Genomic DNA, 25,410 nt, shown 5'->3' on the forward strand with positions numbered 1-25,410 from the left:
TTGAGTGGTCTGCACCTTTTTTTCTTAATCGATAAGCTTGCTGATTTAATTGGGGATATTTCACTATCAGTTGAGGACCACCTGCCCTCTGTAGGTGTCCCAATTGTGCATCCCTTATTTGATTTGGTGGTTTAGAGTGTTAGGGGTGAGGAGGCACCTTATTCTCAGCTTCAGGATATATAAGAATTCCTCGGTGAAGTCTAACAGTTGTCAATACTTGTATTTAACAAAGACGGAGGAGCAGGAGTGCAGACAGATACCTTAAGTTTAATTTGGTTATAATTTTTAACATTTTCAAGTTATAAAAGTAATGTAACAAATCCAAACAGAAGTCAGTTTAGAGTGGAAAGTGAAAGACCAACGACGTGAAGAGGTGTGGCTGAGTGTGTGTGGTTCACACCACCTGGACTGAATTTCAGTCCACACAGATGGTGACCTAACGCTTCCCAGTCCTCACACCAACCCATCCTGCGGATGCCACCACTCACTTTTTTTTTTCAAATTACAACAAAGTATATTTAGAAAGTCACAGAGGTAGTAGAAGTGAGCCAGCTGGGCTGTGCAAGCTCAGGAAACAAGTTATGGAGGTAAAAGAAGGGCCCTTGGAACTCGGGGGAGGTAATGACACCAGAAAGGGCGAGGGCGGGCTCCTGGGACGGGGAGCGCTTCCACTCACCGGTTTTTAAAAAATTGAAATCTCAGCTAAGAAAAGGGAAAGACAAAGGGTTAATTTTACACCCAGAGCCTGTTTCCTTGGTAAAACAGTCCCTTGTCCTGTGGGTTGCCAAGGTATCTGATACCACTAATACGCTTAAGGGATCAACCTTGAAAAACGGGCCTTCCCAGTACAATAGCAATTAAACCTGAACCATTCTCAACTCCCATCAGCTTTACAAGGTGATGTCCCCTAAACTGCTGTGAAGCACGTGACCAGTGTTCACAGAATAAAGTCCACAGGAGGGCATGTTCAGAACACAACCAGGAGACTGAAGAAGCTGGTGGGGGGTGGGGGTGATGGGGAGCACGTGTCAAGGTACCCAGGTCAGTTCTTCAGCAACAGTTGAAAACCTCAAGGCCAGGGATGTAAAACACATTCGGTTTGCAATTTTTATAGAATGTCAGACACAAAGAACCAACCCCAACTACCTCCAGAGGGCATTCAAGCGCACCCGAGTCTAAGGCCTTGTATGCTCGAGCAGCAGCCACTAGGCTCCTCCTCACCCCCTTCACTCACAGGCCCTGCCCCTCCAGGCGGCCCAGGTGGGCTCTCCTCCCCCATCTCAACTGCCAAGAGTCTTGGAACACTACCTTAGTATGGCATGTTAGACAGCCTTCTATTCTAGCATTCCTGGCCTTCTGGGAGTGCTACTCAAGCAAACGGACAAGGACAGATGCCCAGAGTTTGGTGATCAGGGACCCATCAGAGCCAGCGCACCCAGGGCCTGGGCCCTCACCTTGCAGCACCCTTCATTCCAGCCTGTGCACACAAAGCCCCACACAGGAGTAACCCTCAGCCGTTCTTTGCCCATAACCAACAGGTAACGTTCATCTATGCACCACTGTCGTGGGTCTAGTAACTGGCAGCCAGGTAAACCCCAGGCAGGTGTCTGTGACCCTGCTCTTCCTCCCACATAAATGACATTAAAATAACCTTGACTTTGACTTCATTTATATACATCCACATGCATTAACCTTTTGCTAATAACATTTCTGACAAGGGCCCTCACAATCAAGAAAACTGGTACAGAACACAGGAGAGGCTGGGGCAGTAGGTTTCAAAAACTCACTTTATTCCAATGTGAAATGAAGACGTGATGGTTTAAAAACAAGAAAAAAGTTCTTGATCAGCTGTGGGGATGCCTCGATTACTAGCTCACGCCCACTCCCTTTGAAACAAGGTGTTTGGACAGACCATACCCATAAGCAGCTACCCCCAGGCAGAGGCCTCCCCTTTGAACAGCTCCCTCAAGCTCACGGGTGGCACTCCCAGCCCCCCCGAGGGCTCCAACAGCAGGCACAGAAGCAGCACAGGCAGGCGGGAGAGGGAGCAGCCGGGGCCTGTGGGGGCCACCACCTTCCATGCTGTCCTCACCTGCCACACTCAGAGGTACTCTCTGTTGAAGGTGCTTGTGTGGCAAGAATGAGGTAGGGAGCTGGGCTCCACAAACAAATGGCAACCACTCCTGTACCTGGTAACTTACCCCCAGAATCCATGATTCGGGCCTGGTTCCCCCAGGCCCTTGCCCTACCCACTCCCACTGTGCGTTAGGCAGCTCAGGTTAAAATGGTGAGAAGGATACATTCAGACTGCAGCCCCCAAGGTATCCCCAGCTAAGGAGCAGGGAGCAGGAGGCAGACGGGTGGGGTTTGGGCACAGGGGCCTACCCCGCCGCCCCCACCCCAAGCACAGCCAGGCCAGACCCAACCACAATTAATAAAGCCACTGCAGCTCTCATCTTGCCACAGAGCTAAAGTGCACCCCGGCTCTCCAGCCCTGCCACAGGGCTGACTCCCCATCCCAGGACACAGGAAAGCTCCCCTTTTTTTGGCTTCAAACCTGGGCTGCAAGCCAGGCTGGGCCCAGGGGTAGTGGCAGCAGAAGCAGCAGCCATAATGTCAAACATACAAATGACCTGAGAAATTGCATCTGCACGTCACCCACTCGGACCTGACTTGGGCTATGTACAGGTTAGGAAGGACGGATCAAGACACCAACGGGCATGGACACACTCGCACACACCTGCTTGAGGACGGGGGCGCCTGAGGGGCACCTGCCCCCCAGCTGGGAACTGATGCCCACACACTCCATTCACGTGTCTTCAATTAGGCCTCTGCATCGATATATTCATTGAACCAGTGCAAAAACATCTCTCGGGGGGGCAGGCAGGCCAGGTCGGGGTCCCAGGAGGATGCTGGGGGTGGGGTTGGGGTCGGAAATGCAGAAGAAGAGGGACTTGCTTCCTCTCCCGATCTGCAGGGCACGCCCCCCTCTCCTGGAGTCTGGATCATTGGGTAACGGGGCAGCTGACTGACTGTCCGTGTCTCTCTCTCTACCCCTGCAAGCTTGGGGAAGAAGGGTCCTTGGCCCCCTGGAGCTGGGAGGCCACATCGTCTGGGGCCCCCGCTGGGTCAGGCTCGGTGGCCATGGGCTCTTCAGCCTTATCCCTGTTTTTGCTGGCTTCCTGGAGCTGGTGCCGCCGTGCCACCTCGGCTTTCAGATTCTCCAAGTCTTTTTGGCTGAATAGAAAGATGGGGGTGGGTGTCAGGGCAGGCCTCGGCCCTCCGTCACCTCACTGGCTTTGCTTAAACTTAAACACAGGACGAACCCAGGCTCTGTGCTTTGTTCGGTGAGAGACATGCATGGAACAAGTGCTTTCTTCCCTCCTGACAGTAGAAAGGCCCCTAAGTGCTGGAAAAACAAGAACTCCATGCACTCGCCAGGGCCCTCAGTTAAGGCCCAGCTCCCGCTCAGCCTTCACACCCAGTCCAAACCTGCTGCCTCCTGTGCTCATTCCCACAGCAGATCATGCATAGAAAACGAGAGCTGAGAGGGTGGGCAGCACACAGAAGGGCCGTCATGAGCTCCCTAACGGCTGGTTGACCAAACCCGTGTCCCGCCCTGTGGGAGGGAGACTGAGGGGTTCACGAAGGCAGCACTATTTGTTGGAGCCACTCCAGAGCTCTGGGGTTTGGTTACAAGTCGCACACCTACACTGGGATAGCAGGAACTCAGAGAAAGAAGTAAGCCACTTTTTACATACTGATTTGGAAAGAGTGCTAAGGTATATTAAGTGAAGAAAAAAACACGAATTACCTATGCATGTTTGCTACAATTTTGTGTAAAAAAAAAAAAAAAAAAAGAGGTCAAAAAAAGATTATAGCCCTGGCTGGTGTGGTTCAATGGACTGGGCACGGGCCTGAGAACCAAAGGGTCGCTGGTTCGATTACCAGTCAGGGCACATGCCTGGGTCCCCAGGAGGGGGCGCTTGGGAGGCAACCACACATTGATGTTTCTCTCCCAATCTTTAAGAAAAAAAAAATTAGTTATTTGTTCAATTATGCAGAGTATTTCCATAAAGACTCATCAGAACTTCTCACCTGCGGCTGTATTTCCCAATTTCGAACCATGTCAATATAGTAAATTTTTTTTTAGTAATTATAATTATTTAGTTTTTAAAAGATTTTTATTTATTTATCTTTAGCAGGGAAGGGATGGCGAGAGGGAGAGAAATATCAATGTATGGTTGCCTCTCATGAGTCCCCTGTTGGGAACTGGCCTGCAACCCAGGCATGTGCCCTGACTGGCAATCAAACCGAAATCATGTGGTTCGCAGGCCCGCGCTCAATCCACTCACTGAGCTACACCAGCCAGGCTATTAAATGTTTTTTAAAAAACAAAAAACTAAGGGCCAACTTCCAACTGGTAGTGGGGGACAGGTGGAGGAGGAGCCTCACCTGAGCGGAATGAAGAGGATGCCATTGATGACATTGAGCTGTTCCAAGACACTGGCCATGCTGGGGGCTGTGAACTGAGGGGTGGCAGGGAAGATGAGTCACAGTGTAGGGTCTGGGAGGTTAGGGTGGGGGCTCCCCAGCTCCATCCCAGACATACCTTAAGGGGCGGGATGTTGGCGCTGGGGCCATTACGGTAGATCTCATTCATGGTGCGCTGCAGGGCCACAGCCTGCTGGGTCAGGCACTTGAGGTACTCGGAGCTCTCCTTGGTCTTCTCATGGTCCTCGCCTAGCTACCGGGGGTGAGAGCGGCACAGGCAAGAAGGGATCAGGGCTGCCCAAGCGCCCAGGCCCAGGGGCAGCCCCCAGTCCCTCCTGTGGCTCACCTGGGTCTTGTAGATGGTGTAGCCTTCTTTTTCATGCTGTAGGGCTGATCGGAACTCAGCTTTGCTCTCGTAGACCCGGGCGACAAGGTGGTGGCTACAGGAAGTGTGGTGCAGGGGCAAAGGAAGGACATGAATAGGCCGGGGCAGTGGGGGCCTGATGCGGCAGGTATGCAGATTAATCTAGACCCTGTTCTGGAATCTACCCGAGAACTACAAAAAGCCCAGGACTCAGAGAAAGAATGGAAGGTGACAGAAATTTCCTCAGGAGTCAGATCAGAGACAGAGCACTAGGTCCTGTGCCCATGCTCAATCCAAGTGCTTCCTGGGACCCTGTCCCTGTGTCCCTGGGTATTTGGGCCTAGGCCCCCCAGCTCCCTAGCCCAACGCAGCCTCACCTGAGGGCCACTTTGAGGGACTTGGGCCCGTGGTACTTGGTGCTGACAGCCAGCGCATTCTCCAGGAAGCGCAGCGAGAGGTCATACTCCATCACCCCATGCAGCACCAGCCCGATGTTGTTCTGGGGGCAGTCGGGAGGGCCCTGGTCAGCTCCCGCGCCCCTGGGGCTGAAGCTCACCCCACCACCCCTCCTCAGCACTCACGTCCAACAGTGCCATCTCAGGGTGGTCTTCCCCGAACACGAGCAGCATGAGGTAGCGAGCGCGGTACAGCAGGCTCAGAGCGGTGGACAGCTGGCTGCTGGCAAAGCAGTACAGGGCCAGGTGCATCTGCAAGGGCAGCTGTGTCAGGCCAGGGTGGCCACAGTCCCGCCCAGCTGTGCAGCCCCCGCCCCAACAGCCACTCACATATTCCTGGATGGTGTTGGGGTGCTCGATGCCCATCACCCGCTCGCTCATCAACACAGCCTTCTGTTGGTTGCTGAGGGCCTGGAGAGGAGGGGGGCTGTGATCCTGGGGTGGGTGTCTCCCCGCACCCAGCCTGCCTGACTCTGGACCCTAGAGTCCCCACAGTACCATGGCCTCAGTGCCCTCTGGCTGCACTTCCTGTTTTTTTGCTTTACACAAAGGCAGTAGAGAAGAGTTCAGAGTTCAGCTGTCTGACAATGGCAGTCTGTGCCCCACTGTGAGACTGCTCCACTTTTTAAAAATGCATCTGAAACCTTGTTTCCTCCAAACAAAATCTATGTAAATACATTCATACAAAACTAAAACTGTGCTAAAATTTAAAAAACAAAAACTGAAAAGAAACCCGTACACAAATAAAAGTCTCTGTGACTGCAGACGAATGGGAAGCCTATCGCAGGCCAGACACACGCAACAGCCCCCTGGAGCCCTGGGGCCGACCAGCAGGCCGCACACTAGCCAAGGACAACAGCAGGGGCGCTCCACGCAGTTCATGGAGTGTTTCTGAGGTACCCGGCCAGCGAGTCTCAGAACTTATGCCCCCAGTGGCCCCGTGAAGGGAGGCCCAGCTCTCATCACACTCCATAGCAGCCCCCCCGGACGTCCCTACCGAGTGGTGGAGGCCCAGGAGGAACAAGGGCCTCCAGGGCCCCCTGGTCTCTGCCTGCTCCTCCATTGCGCCCCCTGCCTCCCAGCCCCAGGGAGTGGCCTCTCCAGCCCCTGCAGACAGAGCTCCCCTGGAAAGTGAGCCACGGGGGGGTGAGAACGCAGCCCTGGCTCCCTCACTTGCCAGCTCCCAATGCCAGGCCAGTCCCAAGGCCTCTGCTGACACAGCCCCACGGGTGCTCAAAGCCCACCTCAGCGTAGTCACCCATGATGTAGTGGAGACGGGCCAGGAGGCGCAGGCAGGCACAGATCTCCACGTGCATAGCTCCGTACACATTGTTGAACAGGTTCAGGGCCTCATTGATGAGCTCGCAGCCCTCCTTCAGAAAGCCTGCAGGGCACCCCCAAGGGTGGCAAGGTCAGGGCAGGGCCAGGGAATCCCCCTCCCCCCGGCCACACCTGGCCACGCACCCTGCTGTACTTTGGCCTGTCCGCTCTGGAAAAAGTGGAAGGCGTCTGAGGCCTTGGGGTTGACATGCTTGACCACGGGGAAGATGTTGAGCACATCCTCCTCAGTGAAGGCGGGTTTGTGGCGGCTGTCAAAGCTGTACTCCTTTAGCAGGACCTGGGGGACACAGCCAACACCCACATGGCCACAGGCTGCCTCAGCCCCAGGCTCCAAGGGCCAGAACCTCCCAACCTGCCACCACGTATGGACAGAGAGTGCCCAACGCTGGCCCTGTGGACGTTGTGGGAGCCTGGGCATGGGAGGGACGGTCTGCCCCGTGCCTACCTGGATCCCAGTTTTGAGGGAAATCTCCCGCAGCAGCGTGATCTTCTGCAGGCCGTACGTCTCCACGGCCTGGTCCACAGACTCACTGGGGAGAAGTGGCAGATGGGCCTCAGCGGCCCTCCTCCCATCTCTGCCTCTTCTCAGCAGTTGCCCCTCCCCCCAAGCAGGGCCCAGGCACCCTCCAGGCCACCTGCACCCTCTAGCCAGGACCTAACAGCCCTCACCCCCTCATCCCCCAACAAGCTCCACCACAGCTCCCCCCTTCCCCTGCTCCTGCCTGCCCCATGGGCTGTCAGAGGTTCCCCAGCGCCTGCCATGCTCCTCACATACCACTCAAGGCTGAAGTCGAAGTAGTTCTTGGCCTCCTGGCAGATGTTCTTCCATAGCTCCTGGGGGGTCATGACAGCCCAGGCAGTGTTATCTGCCGCCCCTGGAGGCCGGTTTCTCCTCTTCCTGTTCCTCTTCTTAGAGATCAGCTCATCAGCTGGCAGGTGGGCCACAGGGTTGGGGTAGGAGCTCAGGAAGCAGTTCAGGAAGTGACTGATGGCAGCCGAGAGGCCCGAGAGCTCAACTCCCTGTGAAGGAGGTTTGGACCAAGGTCATGAGGGCTCCTGGGCCCCCAAACTACCCTGCGGGGGAGGAGATAGTGCTACCTGCAAGTAAGTCTTGAAGATGTGCTTGGCAGAACGGGTGATAAGCTCTCCAATGCCAATTTTCTACGATTGAAAAAGGGAAGTTGTGGTGAGCCCAGGCCTCGGCCAGACCCCACCATCCACAGCGCGCCTTGAGCACCACTCACATAGATGTGGTCCAGCTGGTCTCGCGCCGGGCTCCGGAGCACCAGGTCCAGCACCTTGCCCAGGTAGCGCATGTTGATGCCACGCTGCCGCATCACCTCGGACAGTGTGGCCCCGTCCATGGGCAGCACCACGTGGTCTGTGCAGTCCTTCACCTGCAGGCTGCAGCCGATCAGGGCCCCGCCCAGGCCCTCTGCCTTCTCCTACCCTGGGTCTCCCTTGGGGGGCTCATACCACCATGAGGTCTACCCGAGGGGAAGCAGGGGATGAGGACCCCAGTTTCCAGTCAGGAAGACAAAGTAGCAGCAAGGATATGACAATCTGTCTCCCAATCTTCAACACAAGCTGAAGAAACTGGGGGACTGCCAGGCTTGATGGGGAAGCAGGGACGAGGACACCCCACAGGGGATGTGGGCACCCCACAGGGACGAGGGCACCCCAAAGGTGATGAACCAAGAGAGCCCAACAAGCAGCACAGGCTCCCTTTGGACCAGGAGGAAAGCAGAGCTGACCACCCCTTGGACAGCCCGGCGGCCAGCACGGCAGGCTCGGCTCCACGGCGGAGACAAGCACACCACCTGACCACGGAGCTGTCTTTGTAGGGAGCAAGCACCCTGGCACCCACGGGTCTACATATAAAGCTCGTGAGGGTGCAGAGGACAGAACCTCCTCCTTTTCTCTCAGATGCCCCCCCGCACCTCTATCACACAGGGGCTCAGAGGACCAGCCCCCAGTCCCCACGGAGGGCACAAGAGAGCAGGGTGGCCTCCCTTGGTCTCTCCGGGTCAGTGGCCCCTCCATACAACCAGGACAAGCACCCTGCCCCGCCCGCCTTGCAAGTCAGCAGATCTAAGGAAGTCACTCCTGTGAAGGTTCCATGAGCCTCCAAGGTTGAGCCTGTACCAGCGCCCTCTGTGCAGCCCCCTTGGTGCAACCCCGCCCCTGTGGCCCCACCCTCACCAAGCCAGGGATTTGGCAGGAGAGCAGGAAGGCAGCCGCATCTTTCAGCAGCTGCTTCTGGTCCCGCACTTCCTCCTGGCAGGATGCAGGAAAGCGAACGCCTGTGGGAGGGAGAGAAGAGGCTTGAGCCAGGTGAAGGGAGGTGGAGGAAGCAAGACAGATGGCATTGTTACTCAGGTCAGGGACCAGGCCCACCAGCATCAATGACCCCACAGTGCTCTGCCCATTTCGCTCCACCACCTGCCTGGTGAGAAGATGTCTGGGTTGAAGCGAACGTCAAAAGCCGTACTGCTTATGGAGCCCACTGCCTTGCACGCGTTGCGAATCACCTCTCGGCTCCGGGGGTCTGCTGTGGAGACATGGCCCGCTGGGAGGCAGCCCATTACACTATTGGTGGGCCCACTGTCCTAAGCCTCCCCCCAGTTCCTTGCCAAGATGTCCATCTGCCTCTCTCTGATTGGGTCTTGAGCCACCGGCGGCAAGCACCAGCTGCCAGGACAGGCCTGGGGCTCCCTCAGCACCCATGGCAGCCGCACCTGTCCCGTCGTCTGAGGCGATGGTCTCGGCCAGCTCCTTCACCTTGGCCAGGCCACTGGCACTGCTGCCTTCCTCTTCACTTCCTACCTCGGGTCCCAGAGGGTCTTCACACTTGGACTCCACAGAGAGTGGGGTGCCATTTTCCAGTGAGGTGGGGGTTTCCACCTTGCTGGCTTTCTGCTGCATCAGCTGCAGGGCGGCCAACTTCATGAAGAGGAGGTACCTATGCAGCAGACAGGACAGAGACAGGGACAAGAAGGGGTGGTAGCAGCCTCGATGGCCTTCCTGCTGGCTACATGGCCCAGAGCCCGGCCCCAGGGTCCTGACTGGCTGGAGTTAACGAACATTGGGGCCGGACACCCCCAAAACACAGGCCACATCCTGCCCCATATGCAAGCATCAGCACCTACGTGCATGTGCCAAACCCGCACCTCTACCAGGGGCAGCAGGTCCCAGCAAAAAGCAAGATCTTCCGAGACAGAAAGAGGACAACTGGGGTGGGGAGCAGGTCAGGGAGTGGCTCACCAAGCAGGCCAGGGCTTTCAAAATTAACAGGAACCCACAGGTACGGTGAGAGGAAGAACTATTGGTGGGGGTGGGCGGGGAGTGGATGCACATTTGATGCACGTGATCCTTAAGCACTAGGATGCCAAACAGCCTCGATGCCCCGTTTCCTCTCCCAGTCCCTGGCACTGGCACCGTCAAAACCACCCTTGCAGATTTCTACACACTCCTTAGTGGGGCAGCACTAGTTCAGCTGACAGCCACTGGTCTGAGCCTGATGTGGGCTTGGGCAGGGCTAGAGCTGAGTCTGTAATGCCCGTGGCCAGGGCTAGCTCTTCTCCACTCCCCAAAGCCACTCCATCCGGATCAGGCCCAGGAGTGCTTTTTGGCAGGGGCAGCCTGGCCATGCTCCTCACCTGTGCTCCACAAAGGCGTCCACCAGCTCCTGGCGCAGGCAGCACAGCTTGTGTCGGTGGCTGCGAGGGAAGCCGGCCCGGGTACACTCCTCGGGCAGCTGCTCACCAGGCACAGGGAGGAAGTTGAGGTCAGGTGGGAAGGTCCGCAGCAAGTCGAGGATGTAGTGGCGGCCGTCGTTGCCGATGATGCCCTTGCACTCCACAGAGGAGCAGAGCTCCACCTCCTCGTCGCGGTCGTTGAGCACCCGGTGCCTCAGGATCTTGAGAGGTCGGCTCGTGCGTTCCAGCAGCTCCAGGTATCGCGGGTGCGACACCACTGTCTTGCCAAAGTCGATGGAACCATAGATGACACTCTGCTCCTGGTCCCGCTCCAGGATGCCAGGGATGATGGACTGGGCTGTGACACGGTAGCCGCGGTAATCCACCACCACCGTCCCCAGCGTGTACAGCCCTTCCACGTCCACCGCGTTGTATGTGCGCACACCATTCAGGTCATTGGCAGGCGCCACGTAGGCTGCCACATCCCCACCAAAGTCCTTGTAGTGGTCGCGGACGTCGAAACCCAGGCTGAAGAAGATATTGTTCCAGATGAACATCTGCATCTTGGTCTCCTCACTGGGGTTGATGGCCATCACGTTGCCATCGATGACCGCCATGGCGCCCCGCGTGGCTGCTGCTGTGAAGTCACTGTGTACCTGGGGGGGAAGGGGCCAAGGCTGGGAGGGCCAGAGAGGCCCCATCTGCGAGCACACCAGCTTTTGTCCCACTCGGCCAAGCTCGTCCATGTGGCAGAGGCAAGCAGGCTACCTTGGGGGCTGAGGGCTCTAGCATCAGTTTCCTTATGTTCGGAAAAGGGCAGGAAAGAAAGCTTTTTAAAAAAAATAAACATCACTTAGAGAGAAGAGAGCTCAGCTGACTGACAGGAAGCGGAAGGGCTGGAACGGGTGTGGGACCCACCAACTCTGTGCCGGGTGAACCCAGACAGGCCAACTCTTGGACCCGTTTTCTCCTCTGCGCAGTAGCGACAACAGAGGCACCGACCTTCACAAGGTGCCGAGGGAGCAGGGGCAGGGGCTGTGAAACCCCTGCACAGCCCCCAGCAGAGCTGGCACCAGAGCACTCAGCTCACCCTCATCATTATCATCTCTAAGCTGCAAGATTTTAAATTTAACTTTTTTTTTTAAAGTACTCTTTTTCCCTCAGGTCTCTTCTCTTAGCAAAAGTACTAATAACATCACAGTTGGAGATCTGTACCCAGGAGAGGACCCGACGGCAGTCAGGGGAGGGCAGAAAGCCGGAATGGACCTTGTCACCCGCCCACAGTGGAGGCAGGTCCCACTCCTGCCCATGGACCCCAGGCTCAGAGAGGCCAGAAAAGGGAGTTGGGGGCCAGCAGAACACACCACAGGGCACCCTGTCAGCCTGCTCCACTTTCCTGCCAGTCCACCAGAAAACCAGCGACAGTGGCAGGTGGGTCTGAGGCTGCAAGTCAGGCACGAGGGGACAGGCGTACCTTGAATATGGCTCTTTCTCGAAGCAGCCGCTCCGGCAGGTTCTTGCGGGGCAGTTCCCTCGTGGTCTGCAGCTCCTCGTTCCAGTCCCGGGTCTGCAAAGGGACCGGGAAGGGAGACATGGGCTCAGCTCATGCCCCACGACCTGCTCTGGGCAGCCCCTTCCTCCACCTCCCCACAGACAGCCCCATAGGCTCTCGAGCGAACAAGACAGATGAGCAGATGGAGTTTCCAGGGACACACACAAAACCCAACCTGGAACCCACCAGGGGAGGAGAAGGGAGATGACCAGAGAGGGCAAGGCCAGGCCGCAGGCACCTGTCCAGGAATGTGCTCCTCGTAGCCCAGCCTGGAGGTGTAGGCATCCTCGGCACGCACGCAGTCCATGGCGTGCTCTGCCTGGGGGGCTGTCCAGCTGTACACCTGGAATGGGGTGGCAATCCTCTCGAACGGGTGGCGCTGGACCCTATGACAGGCAGAGGAAGGGAGATGGGGAAGCCCGCCCAGCTCAGAACCCTCCCCTGGGCCCTTCTTCTGAACCCCCACAACCAGCTCCAGTGTCTCCCTGCCTGAGACCCGCTGCTGACGAGTCCCACAGAGCGTGAGGGCAGCTCTCCTAGAACTGCTATCTCGGGGCCTGGCCGACAGCTGGCTCCCAGGGAGGCTCTGGGGTGCTGGGCACAGCTTCTTAGGGCAGAAAAGCTCGAGTTCAGCCCTGGCTGCTGTGGCTCAGAGGAATGAGCGCTGGCCTGTGAACCAAAAGGTCGCTTGTTGGACCCCTGGTCAGAGCACATGCCTGGGTTGTGGACTAGATCCCCAGTTGGGGGTGTGCAGGGGACAACCAGTAGAAGTATCTCTCACACATCCATGCTTCTCTCCCTCTCTTTATCCTTCCCTTCCCCTCTCTAAAAATAAATAGATGAAATCTTTTTTAAAAAGGAAAAAAAATGCTCGAGTTCAGGCTGGCTGGTTCACCCCACCTCCTGGTGGCCCATGAGACGAGGGGCAGAGATGAGGCAGAGGCGCTACCTTTTCTTCTGCAGCGCAGCGAAGTTTTTTTTGAAGGTCGGGCTGATCTGGTTGAGCAGCTCCACCAGGGAATGGCTGAGGAAGCGGGGGCTGGCAGGCTTGGGGTTGAAGTGATACGCTGTAGACCTATAGAGAGGGTGGTCACTGGGCAGGGCGCCCCAAGGGGCTGCCCACAGACCTGGAAAGGGCTCACACAAGGACTCACTGGTTCAGGTAAAAGCCCCGAGTGGACGCCGTGATGCTGACTTGCCGGTCCTCGGCGGTGATCACAAACAGGTACATGAGGTCTCCATGCATCTTGCGATTCCCAGGGGGTGGGTTCCAGCCACTCATGGTGAGCACTTTCAGGCACTGCAAGGGCTACAGGAACGGCTCAGTGTCAGTGGGTCAGGTGTCCTGGTATGGCGGTTCCAACCCCACCGGAGACCTGTTCCCGGTTTTACTCAGGATTCCCACCTTCCAGTCACGGTTCTGAGGCTGCAGGGGGCACAATGGCCGCTCCCGGCTCCCCGGCAGGATGTACTCAGGTGGTGTGCAGTCAATGGGGTCCATCTCCAAGCCCTTCTTCCGCTTCCCGCTGTCTGAGGGACCCGAGGCTGGTGGTCAGCACACCATTGGGTGGGCCCCCAGGGGCCCACCATTCTCCCACCTAAATTGATCCCAGGATGCACGCCTCTGGTCCCACCCACCGCAGGTGAGACAGCCAGGATCTCAGCACTTTCGCCGGCCCCTGGCTAACTCGTGCCTGGCTCCTCTGCCCAGCCCTGGCCCCAATGCTTCCTTCACCTCCCAGGTCGCCATCAGTAAAGACGCTGAGGAAGGACAAGGAGTTGCAGTCCACCCCGTTGAAGGCATCAGACGGGTCTAGGCTCTTGAGCAGGTCTCGGACGTGGCGCACGTGGATTCGGGCCTCACGCACCGTGTATGGCTCTGGTGGGAGGGAGTTGGCTGAGTGTTGCCAGGGCTCTGCTCTTTGCAACCACCCAGCCAGCATAGAGAAGTCTGGCATGGTACTACCACGGGGTCTAGATTAGTCCACTGTAGGCTTCCATTTACAAATTCCATTATAGACACATGAGCTGGAGTTCCGGTTTCGAAAGACAAACCTGCCTGCTGGTCAGCAGGGACCCTTGTTCGCAAAGAACCTTTTGCCAAAAGGCACAAGAAATGCCCATAGCAGTGCACACAGGCCACGGGGAGCCCACATGCCCCTGCTCTGTTCACGAGTGTCCCCATGGGTGAGCAGGCCTGCAGGACTGCCTGAGGCACCCAGGGATGCCAGAGGACCTGCCCACCAGACCGAATGACAATGCTGGCCCCCCCAGGGAGTGTTCTGTGAAATGTTAATGAGGGCTCTGGGGGCAGAGGAGAGAGGTTCCACAATCAATCAATTTTGAAAACAGTTGGGTCACATTTTTCCGTTTATCCTCTTAATAAGCAGACACACCTGAAACCTTTGAGCCACTTCTCCCCAGGAGACCCAAGTTCACAGGTTTTGTTTTGCAAACAAACCAGCCTTACCACACCAGCTGGTCACTTCACGCTGGGCCTGACTTCCCTGCTCAAAAGTTGTGAAAGTTTAACTTCCTTAAGAGATGTAATTTTTTCTCTACAGAATTTCACTGGACCAATTTCAAGCCCTTGCTTGGTATTGTCTGTTTTAATCAACTCCGACACTTAACTCAGGAAGGGGAGAGGTGCACAGGTGACAGCCTGAGAAGCAGACCCACGCTCCCATGCTGCCTCTGCAAGTCTGCCACCACCCCAAGCCTCCATGTTCTCATCGCTGGCCAGCCAGGGTGGGTGGCATGCCCCGGGGCCTGCCTCTAAGTGCCCTCCCTTGGCCAACAGCCCAACTTCCAGACGAACCTTCCACCACACGTAGCACTGAGCCCTCCTGCAGCCCCTCAACGCTGCGCAGCTCAGAAAAGTGGTCCAGCATGTTGCCGTCCAGGTGCAGTGAGAAGCAGGTGCGATGACACGTGTCTTCACGATCCATGAGCACTTGGTGGATCTCCTGTACCATCTCCTGGGGGGACACCTGCCGGAGAAAAGGTCCCAACCACCCTGGTGAGGACATACTGCCCCAGCCCAAAGTACGTGGGTCCTCAGAATCAATGCCCCAAATAATCAGTTTCCCACTTTCTGGCTTTTCAGTTCTAGGCCCTGTCCACACATACAAGCCCATCTGCAGCTGCGTGTACCTGTGGGGTATACACATGTCTGCAGGGCAGAGTCTGGCCCCGTTACCCTCAGGCCTAAACTATGAGCCAGCTCTGAGCACAGCAGCAGGAGACATAACAATGGTGGAAGGAAAACAGCAATCTTGCCTTCTCCCTTGTCCAATGTCAAGGGCACCAGGGCACAAATGGCCTCCCCACTCTAAGAAGGGCTACTCTGGGACCAAGCCTGTGGGTACAGAGGACACAGGAAAGCATTGCCTGGTTCCCTTATGAGTTGCCAGTCTACACAGCCTCTGGGTGGGCTCTCCTCTCCAAATACCACTCCCCTCTCAGGCAAATGGTAGCAACACAGGCAGAGAGACATGACTTCCCTAAGTACAGGGCTGGGAGCCCTGGGACCCCAACACCGCCCAGCCACTACCATATGTCCCCAACAGGGCTGGCCATTCCCACTGCCAGCTGTCTGATAGCAATGGGACAATGGCCTGAACCTGGACCCCCACACCTACCAGGCCAGCTGAGCAACACTGGACAAGGCAAAGATAGGCTTCCACCCTGTGACGGGAGAGCCAGGGTGGGCAAGGGCAAGGTTTGGCTTTCCACCCTCATCCTCCCAAAGCAGCCTGGACCTTGGACCCCACACCTCTCTCCCATCTCACCTGTAGGGAGAAGGGCTCAATCCCTGGGGCCAGGATCTTCACAGAAAAGCCTGTGTCCTGAATGACAATGACTTCCTGTCCGGTGGTCTCCTCTCCCGGCTCCGCCTCATCCAGCCCATTTTCCCGGGGTGGTTCGGTGGGCCCCTCTTCCTTCTTTAGGAGCTCTGGGCAGTCCCCATTCAGTAGCATGACTGCTGGCAGCTCTGTAGGCAACAAGGAAGGGATTCAGTAAGATGGGCCAAGTTGGTCAGGGGGGCATCCACCTCACCCACAAGGGTGGGCACATGCCCTGGAGGATGGTGCCTGCCTGTTCCCCAGACTCTGCAGTCCCACCTCAGCCTGGGCACACAACTTCCACTGCAGGCCACTGCCAGAAACCTTCCACACCCCGGGCCCGCCTGTCCCCCTTGCCCCTCAGTCTACCAGTCTGGCTTTCAGCTGAGCATGGTGTCCAAACCACTCTCCCCAGGGTCACCAAGCCCTCCTTTTTTTTTTTTATCCTCACCGGTGGATTTTTTTTCATTGCTTTTAAAGACATGGGAAAGGAGAGAGAGAAACATAATAAATGCAAGAGAGAAGCATCAATTGATTGCCTTGTGTATGCACCAGGACTGGACTGGGAATCAAACCCACAACCCCTCAGTTGCAGGACAATGCTCCAACCAACTGAGCCACACCAGCCAGGGCACCAAAGCCACTCTCAGGGCCCCACCCAAGGATCTTCTCTGGCCTAACATGTCCAGCGTCTCAGCAGCATCCCTCCCAGCATCAGCAAAGACTCATCTTGTCAGCATGGAACTCACCCCCATCTAGCCACCCAACCTAAACTCCACCGGTCACAGCTCCGGTTCAGGCCACTCCCCCTGGTTCGAGAGCACTACTCAGAACCTTTCAGTACTCCCCACACTTCTTAGGTCAACACCCCTCGGCACCAGTCTTAAGTCCATCTCAGCTCCTACCAGCTCTCTCTGACAAGGGGTAGTTACACCAACCTACTCCGAAGCCTGAGAACAGGCCACCCCTCCTGCCTGTGCTTTTGTTTACTCTGCCCCAATATCACATTCCATCTGGAAACTTCTATTCATTCAACAAGACCTAAGCAAAATAAACTCTCCCCTCTAAAGAATTACCGCCTCCCAGTGTCCCCAAAGTCAGGCTCGCCGCCTCCAGAGCACTCGTTCTGCTGCACTCTGGGTGGCGGTCACACCAGGGCTCTACCTTCCTCCTCCCGTCTCTCCCAGGCACAATAGAAAGGCACTAAGTTAATGAATCAATTACTGTAAACATGTCGTTTAAGTCCAATCCTTGTGAAAAGCACCCAACTCACATGCTGTGGAGAGGGGGGAAGAGGTGACAAACCTTCCAACCATACCCAGGCACTATGGGGGACAAAGGAGAGCTTTGCCACCTGGGGAGAGGGGACCTCTCTGCAGAAACCCTCCAGCAACACTCAGGCTGCCTGGATGCTCACCTGGCCCACGGAGCCGTCCCACCCAGCCTGCCTGGCAGCCAGACTGGCCCCTAGCATGCCTGGAGGCCCCGGACAGGTCAGCTCACCCAGCTCTGCTCTGGATTCAGCTCATCCCCGTCCTGACCCCACCTCCTCTTCCTCACCCAGCGGCTAGCAGTGGGGCTGGGGTGCACTTCCCTAGAGCTGTATGGGCCCTGCGCAGACCCACAGAAACATGGAGCAGGGCTCTTGGGAAAACAGATAAGCCCAGCACAGAAGGACAAGCCAGGGAGGCCACTCCCTCTTTCCCAGGTCCCCTTAACATAGTGATAAACAGGGCTGCTAGAAACTCAGATACAGTCCCCTCCTCCTTCCTCCAAATTAGGATATATGAGGCCCAGAAAAACTCAAGAGTTCTGTCCAAGGTCAAGAGAAAGAGTGAACCCTGGATTTCTACACCACCACGCCACCACACTGCCCTCCGCCCTGGTCACCACGAACCTTCAAGGACCATCATCACCCCAGGCCCTATCCCCAGCACAGCTCTCCAAACCAGAAGTAAAGCTCCCGAGAACCATGAGGATGCATAAGGACTGCTCCTTCCAGGGCATGCATAGCGCAGCCAGATCCAGACCCCTAGCAAGTGAGTGACCAGGCCAAGGGGAGAACTTGGACGACTGATGAAGCAGACAGGGACAGGAGGGCAGGGAGAAGGGTGGTGACTGGTTGCTTTCAAAAGGCAGAAAGAGAGATGGCAGAAGATACGAGGCACTTCCCCCAACTAGGTTTCTGAGCAATGCCTTGTAGGCTGGCAAGACCCTGGGATGAGAAGAGACACAGGAAAGGGCCCCCACCCAATACAGAGCAGCCGCTCTAAAGTCTGAGACCCCACAAGTGGGAAATCGAGGACTCGACCCAGACAGGTGGCCTGCACTCCCGAGTGTGTGCTGGGGAGGACAGGGAGGAGGGCAGAGAAGACAGGCAAGGGTGGCCACAACTCCCACTCCCCCTTCTGCAGCCCAGGGAGCCTGCCCAGAAGGCACCTGGCACCCAATTCCCAACCCTATCAGATTTCAAAGGAATGTGACTGGTTCCCAGGGGCTCCACTCCCCAGGACAGTAAGACCTACCCCCCTTTCCTCTAAGGGACCCCCAAAGTCTCTCCACCACTGCATCAAGGCCAAGTGATCTCCCCACAAGAGGCTGGCCACCTGGCTCACTGCCCCCACCGCCCACCTGGTATGGCCAGCAGCTGACCTCTCCTGCACTCTGGAGTCTCTTGACCGCCATTGTGGCAAGGTAACTGGCTCTCCGGCTCAGGCCCAGCGCTGTCTGTGTCCCTCATTCCGGCCTCTGCCACTACCCTTGCCCCCATGCAGCTGGTCGGCCCAGGGCTGGAGCTCTGGCTGGCTTCGGGTTTCAGTGGGGCCAGGCCTGCCGGGGCAGCCACAGGAAGGGCACACTCCCCCTGCCTCGAATCCTGCTCAAGGTCGGCCAGAAGGACAGCTGTGGGCCAGGAGGCCCTGGCGGCTCCACGACCCCAGGTAGACTTGCTACCAGCACTCAGACCTGCCTCCCTGTGTCCCCCAGAAAGAGGGTCACTACTGACAAAGCTGTTAGGGGGGCAAGAGAACCCAGAGTTTGGGGTACCTGGGCCCCTCAAGATTGAGGGCCCTGGGGACTGGCTGGCAGAGGCAGGGCCCAGCAAGGGGGTCCTCTCCTCAGCCCCGATCCCAGCGGGGGTGGGCAGGACCACTTCAGCCAGCTGCCGGCAACAGCTGGTGCAGACCCAGACCCAGGCCATGAGGTGGCCACCCCTGTCTACCAGTTGCAGACGCTGAGCACCATCTGCCTCCGGGGTCAAGGGGATGGCTGGGGCCTCTTCATGCTGTCCCCTGCAGGTGACCCTTCCTGAGAAGTCACCAGTTCTGGTGGGAGGAGGGATGTGCCCCCAGTCTCCCACAGAACAACTGCACCCGTGCCCTAGGCCTCCAGCTCCACCAAGAAGCTGGCAGGCTCTGCCTTCCCTTCCCAGCAGCCCCTGCTCTGCCAGGAGAACACCAAGTCTCTCCCCTGGGAAACAGAGCTGGCAGCAAGAAGCCAAAGGCTGTTCGGCTGGGAAGAAGAAACATGTGGAGAAAGAACATGCCCAGCCTCGCCAGGGCGCCTTCCCAGGGCCTCTGACTTGTTGCCACAGCCCAGCCAGGGCTGCTTCGGCATCCATACTAACCAGGGTGGAGGCGGGGAGCCAGGCTCACTCCAGCCCCCTCCCCTCCAGTCCAGTCCTGTCCCAGGTGGCCCTGATGGCCCCCACACGGGCCAGACCCTCAGCCTCTCCACAGCGCCCACCAAGGGTTCAGCCTGCATGCACGAGACGTGGTGCTAACGGCCAGGCCCTGGCAGAGCCCCTCTTGCCCTACCCTCCTTCCCAAACACACCCTGGCCCTCTGGAGAAGGGAGTGGGGCAGGCACTGGTCTCTGAGTGGTGGGGACACTCACCTCCATTCAGGGCACCACAAAGCTAACGCTCGTTCCAGGCCCAGCCCACAGCCATTTGCTCCATCAACCCAGCCGGCCCATCTCACTCGATGAAACTGAGGTTCCAGATAGCTAGTAAGCAAGCTGTCCAAGGTCACAGAAGCAATGGGCAGCCAAGCCAAGTCAAAAACAAAAAGCAAAACAAAACAACCCCCAGGTCCGTGAGATGCCCAAGCTCTGGCATCTGAGGGCAACTCCCCCAGGCTGTAGCACCCACATGGACACCCTTCCTCCTCCAGGCTCCAGGACTCAGCCTGGGAGGCAAATCTCTCTCCAGCCATAAGATCTCCCCACAAGCCTCTACACCCCTGGGCCGGTACCCCCTCTTCTCATCACAGGGAGCATTCCTGGGCATGTGGGCATTAGGGAAAGAGAAAAAGTGGTCTTCTGCAGAATGGGAAGGGGTCACCCAAACAGCACTGAGTACATACATCCCTAGTCTTCACTGGCTAGATCAGAGTGAAGAGATAAAGCATAGCCCTGCCCTGGCCTGAGAGCACAGGGACCCCATAAACAGCAGAAAGGAGGGGGCAGAAAAGAAACTAGGCCATCTCAGGTGGCCTCTGTGTGCCTTCCCCAGCCTGGAATGGCCTCACTCAGTAGACTGTGCCAGGGCCTGGCCAGGCCCCGCCCCAGCCACAGCCTCCTAGCACGTGAGGCTCCAGCAGGAAGTAAGGCCCCAAAAGACACAATTCCCATCCCAGGAGTCCGGGGCTTCAAGGGAAAGATGTGGGGACAGGCAAGCAGCCTATGGAAGACCCCAAGGATATGGGCACTTCTCTTCCCTCCTTCCAGTTCCCCCAGGCCAGAAGGCCTGGGGATAGTCCAAGGCTCCTCAAGCTACTTTACTCTGACCTACCAAGAGAAGAATTGTGAGACCCTGACAGGGAGCTCCTTTGAGCCCCCAAGCTCCTCTTCGGTCTTCCAGCCCCTTCTCAGCTCTGGGCCCCAACTCCAAGGAGTCCTCCCCTAAGCAGAAGGAATTAGACACACCAACTGCAAACTTGAAAAACCTGCCTGTTCTCTTAACCCCTAAAAGCAGTTTTATTCCCAAGAAGGTAACTGACCTTTGCTTCCGCCCACAAAAGGCCCTGATCACCTCCTCAAGGAGATGGGGGAGGCTTCCAGAACTGGGTCCTGAAGTCAGAAGCCCGGGTAAGAGTCTGCAGAGGGTCTCCATTAATTACCTCCTTCTCCTCCAAATAGTCAGGCAGGCTGAAATTCAAGTCCTACCTATCTATACTAGCTTCCCAGAAACATAAGGAGCCAATCAGTGCCCCACCAATAGTATGCCCCCAGTTTCCCCAAGACAAATAGCTGTGCCTTTCTCCATGGCAGGTTGCCCCAGACAGAGCCTCTCAGCATGTAGCTGAGGAGGGGTCTCACTCAGACCCTCAGAGGAACCCTCTAATAACCCCCTTCCCTAGCCCTCACATCAGTGTATGATTCCAGCCAACGTGTCTGCCCAAACTTCTTCCGGGATATGCAGGGCAGCCTTGGCATACTGGCCTTGAGCTGGAGATCCAAATGCTCTCAACAGCCAAATCACCGTGTGACCTTGGGAAAGTCGCTTCATCTCTTCAGGTCTCTTTGTCAGAGGGGAAGTCAGCCAGCCCCTCTTATCTGCCCCTCCATCCAGAGCCACCTGAGGGCAAAGCCTGCAAGGTTGGCGTCATCAGCATCTGTCCTTCAGACAAACTGCCTTGTCCAGGCAATCAGCAAAGCTGCCACCATAACCACCCCCTACCACAAGGTAAACTGGCTGTGACAGGTGGCAGGGTCAGAGAGCCTACCTGACACTGTTCGCATCCCAGCTTGCCACCAGAGGCTGGGAAGGGAAACCAAAACAAGTCTTGCTGAGGAGAGCTGGGGGGGAAGTGGGAAACACAGGTAGTTCTGCCCTCCATTCCGGGCAGAAAAGGACCACAGCCAATGCCTGAGGTTCTGAGGAAGCTGTGGAGCTGACAACTGACAGGCTGGGAAGGAGCTTCAACCTCAAAGCTGGACTCTGAGACATGATGGAAGGGAACAGAAGGCCCAGGAGAAGTGGAGAAAAGCAGGCCCCACCAGAGCAAGCGGCAGCCACTCCCAAGGCCAGGGCCACACAGTCCCCATGGGAGAGAGCTGAGAGCTCCACGCCACACTGACGACCTTTGCCTTAAAAACTGCCACTGTGAGCCGACTCTCTTTTCGCAATAAGGCGGGTTAATGATCAAGTTCTGGCACAAACACCTCTTCCTGCCAAGGAGTTTGGCTTTGGCCCCACACACAGGCAGACCCCTAACCTGGCAGAGAGATCGGAGCCGAAGACCCACGGTTAAACCCTTAACTCTGAGAATATACCAGAGAAATGCCCTGACAAGACTCATCCTAACTAGCGCTCTTCCCACAGACCAAGCCTGGGAGGTCCCAAGTGGAGCCTTGCTTGCAGCGCTGCAGTCGGGCAAAGTAACGCTTGGGACCCTGACGTGAAGGAGCAAGTGTCAGTGACCTCAGCCCAGAGAGCTCCCCAGGACCCCGGCACAGAGGGGGTGGGGCCGCCGATTCTATCCACCTACGGCAGCGGCACACCCCGAAACCGCGTGTGCACGCACGTGTCCCCGCGATCTGGCGCGCGTGTGCCTGCCGCCGCTGCCCTTCCCGGGACCCCACGTGCGAAGCCCCGGCCGGCCGCAGCCGGGGGCGACAGTGAAGGTGACCTTCAGGTCGGGGGCGGCCCGGTGAAAGGCCCAGCAAGAAGCAACCCAGACCGGCGCGGAGAGAAGGCGGCGGTCCCCGCGGAACCCTGACCCAGCTCTCTCCGCTCGGCCCGGTCCAGCCTACACCGCCAGACTCCCCGCTGGTTCCGGCCCCACTCACCGGCTGAGCCCGACCGCCCCTTGCTACCAGTCTGCGAGCTAGGCTCCCGGGCGCTGTCCGCCGGAGCGGCCGCCGGCAACTCGTCCGTTTTGATGACCATGGCGGCGGGATGCGGCGTCCAGCTCAACTGTCGGTGCCGCCCGCCGCGCCACTAACCCAAGTGCCCTGCTCTCCGCGGCCGCTGCGGGAAGGACGGAGTCACCGGCCCACGTGGTGCGCGCTGTAACCTTTGACCCCACCGCCGCTTCTCCTGCCCCGCCTCCGCGCCCGACCCGGCCCACGGCGGCCCGCGAGGAACAAAATACATCGCGCTTGTTTGACCCGCCAGTAACGCGGTGATTCTTCCTGAGTGTCTTAAAGGGAACGTACACTGATTCAGAGAAGAGAGTGGCTTCGAGCCTCCTGGAAGGGCGGGGCTTCAAAGAGACTTTCCGGCAGTTTCCTCCCAGTAGGGCGGGCACCTTGACCTTGAGTGAAGAGTCTTCTAACACTGCCATTGCCAACCGTCCCCTCCCACAATGGTCCTCTGCTTCCAATTGCAAAACTGCCAAGTGACCACGCGGTCTCTAATCTGCGATGTTAGCGTGGCTCTGAGCGCCTTCCTCTCCAAAGTTGTCCTTTGCGGCCAAAGCGGTGGGGCTAGGATGCTCGGCTTTTTGAGGAGAGGGTGGAGGGCAGCCGAGGGTTTGGTCACTAGAGGCAGGGGTGGAGAATGGCAAATGGTGTTAAAGTGTCAGAAATGGGCCGCTAAACTTTGTCCTGAGCCACAAAGAGCTTCTTCCTGCCAGCAGTCTCGACAGTCCCTCTAGGTGATTTCTCATTTTCAGACTGGTACAGTCACCCCATTATACAATGGAGAAAGCAGAGACCAAGATGGCACAGAGAGGAAGAAGTAGAGCTTGGTCCAACCAAATCCACAGCCTGGACACTAACAGTAGTTCATATTTTCAGATGTTTGAGGCTTGGTGGGGACTAAGATGGGAGGTCAAAGAACGCTGCCTAGGTGACACTTACCTGGTCTTGCCAGTGAACTGACGCATTCCAGGAGCAGAGAGTGGGGAGTGTCTTCTATGCCCAGGCCCAGGAAGCCATTCCTGGCATATTCCTGACATTTTCCAAAATCTGGTGGGGATTGGGGGGTTGAAGCTTCAGAGGCCTCATAAAAATTGCAAAGAAAGGTGGACTTTGTCCTGGAGTACAGGTGATGGGAAGGAGGGCTGGTGAAAAGCTTTGAACGTTTAAGCAGCAGGAAGAGAAGGGAGAAATGCTCTGGTTGCTTACTGAGTGGCATGTAAGGCAGACTGAGCTCCACTAGCAAGAGATGAGTTAGGACTATTGCACAAGAAGCCTGGAAATAAGAGCAAGACCAGACTGCTGGGTGTATGTAAGACGCAAGCAGCCAGGGTAGTACATGAACCTAACTCTGGATTTGATTGGAAATCTGCACCCTGCAACCTTTTCTCTTTTTGTAAACCTAAGCAACCTTCCTTGCTTGCTTAAATTAAAAAAAATTTAAACCTTGCTTCCCTTCCCTAAGCAAGTCTCTTGACTTTCACCCCGCTGAATCTCAGGTGCTTCCTCTGTCATATAAAAATCCCTAGCTGCCTAGCCTCACTTAGCTATCTGGAAGAGATGGTGGTAGCACTTGGAAGAGCTCAGTGCTACAGGAAGATCAGTGATGAACTGGATCCAGTCCCTGCCAGGAAAAGTTTCAGTCTGGTGGATGCAGTGAGATTCATTCCCACAGCAACTTCATGTTCAAAGCTGCAGAATAAAAGCCTTTAGAGAAGGCTGTAATGGATGTGCAGAGGAGGCAGTCCAGGAGGGCTTTTTGGAAGATGCTGATCTGAACTGAGCTTTGAAGGGTGAAAAGGATTCTAACGAGCAAGTCAGTGGAATCGCATGGGCAGACACAGAAGGAGGGACACTAGGAACTTGTTGACTCATTTAGTTATTTATTTTAAAAAAACATTTTAATTTTACTTATAATTTTGTAGTAAATTCACATGGGTGAAACTTCATGAGGTATAAAAGGTTATACAGTGCCATTTCTTACCTGCCCCAATCACCTAGTTTCCCTTCCCAGACCACCAAGTTTATCAAGTTTTTAATATTCTTATAGAAATATTTTTTGCATATAAAAGTGTATGTGTGTGGCCCTGGCTGGGCAGCTCAGTTGGTTAGAGTATTGTCCCAAAATGCCAAGGTTGTAGGTTCTATCCCTGGTTAGGGCACACACAGGAATCAACCAGTGAATGCATAAAGGAGTGAAACAACAAATTGATGTTTCTCTTTCTCTCTTCTTTCCCCCTTCCTCTCTCTCTTTCAAGTCAATAAGAAAAATGTATTTGTGTGTGTGTGTGTGTGTGTATTCATGTATATATATCCCTCAAGTTATACTATAGCAACATATTGTATCCGCACTTCTTCATCCTGATTTGTTTTGTGAAGAAAAAAAATATATTGATTTTAGAGAGAAAGAAAAAGAAAGAGAGAGAACTCAATTTGTTTTTTCCACTTATTTATGTATTCGTTGATGGATTTTTGTATGTGTCTTTACTGGGGATTGAACCCACAACATTAGCGTATGGGGATGATGCTCTAACTGAGCTGCCTGGCCAGGGGTCTACCTTGATTTTTTTAAATTTTATATATTCTGGAGACTGTTCCATATCAGTACACAAAGAGCTTTCTCATTACATTTTAGAGAGTTTTTAAAAAATACTTTTTAATGATTTTATTTATTTATTTTTAGAGGGCAGGGGAGGGAGAAGACAGGGAGAGAAACATCAGTGTGTGGTTGCCTCTCCCACAACCCCAACTGGAAACCTGGCCCGCAACCCAGGCACATGCCCTAACTGGGAATCAA

At 56.1% G+C, this 25,410-nt stretch overlaps 1 protein-coding gene across 4 annotated transcripts; it reads right to left on the bottom strand.

Moving 5' to 3' along the window:
* Positions 1 to 1,769: 1,769 nt before the first annotated feature.
* Positions 1,770 to 22,762, bottom strand: CLUH (CLUH binding protein of NUMT mRNA). 4 transcript variants are annotated; one of them, XM_037069728.1, is made up of 26 exons: positions 22,542 to 22,762; positions 15,696 to 15,898; positions 14,723 to 14,894; positions 13,640 to 13,783; positions 13,310 to 13,434; positions 13,059 to 13,213; positions 12,854 to 12,979; positions 12,143 to 12,290; positions 11,827 to 11,919; positions 10,314 to 11,008; positions 9,393 to 9,616; positions 9,101 to 9,202; positions 8,857 to 8,957; positions 7,899 to 8,051; positions 7,753 to 7,815; positions 7,430 to 7,674; positions 7,100 to 7,184; positions 6,778 to 6,931; positions 6,558 to 6,697; positions 5,644 to 5,724; positions 5,440 to 5,565; positions 5,236 to 5,357; positions 4,841 to 4,934; positions 4,613 to 4,747; positions 4,456 to 4,529; positions 1,770 to 3,237 (listed from the first exon to the last, which is right to left on the bottom strand). In XM_037069728.1, the coding sequence occupies exons 1-26, from the start codon at positions 22,639 to 22,641 to the stop codon at positions 3,051 to 3,053; spliced, it is 4,047 nt and encodes a 1,348-aa protein (XP_036925623.1). In that variant the 5' UTR covers positions 22,642 to 22,762; the 3' UTR covers positions 1,770 to 3,050. The 4 variants fall into 4 exon arrangements, with proteins under 4 accessions (XP_036925623.1, XP_036925622.1, XP_036925621.1 ...); XM_037069727.1 differs by having other exon boundaries at positions 9,101 to 9,205; XM_037069726.1 differs by having other exon boundaries at positions 9,101 to 9,223.
* Positions 22,763 to 25,410: the final 2,648 nt, after the last annotated feature.

This window comes from Sturnira hondurensis, unplaced genomic scaffold (assembly GCF_014824575.4).
Source record: "Sturnira hondurensis isolate 20B ecotype Veracruz unplaced genomic scaffold, ASM1482457v3 Scaffold0018728, whole genome shotgun sequence".
Taxonomy (NCBI): domain Eukaryota; kingdom Metazoa; phylum Chordata; class Mammalia; order Chiroptera; family Phyllostomidae; genus Sturnira; species Sturnira hondurensis.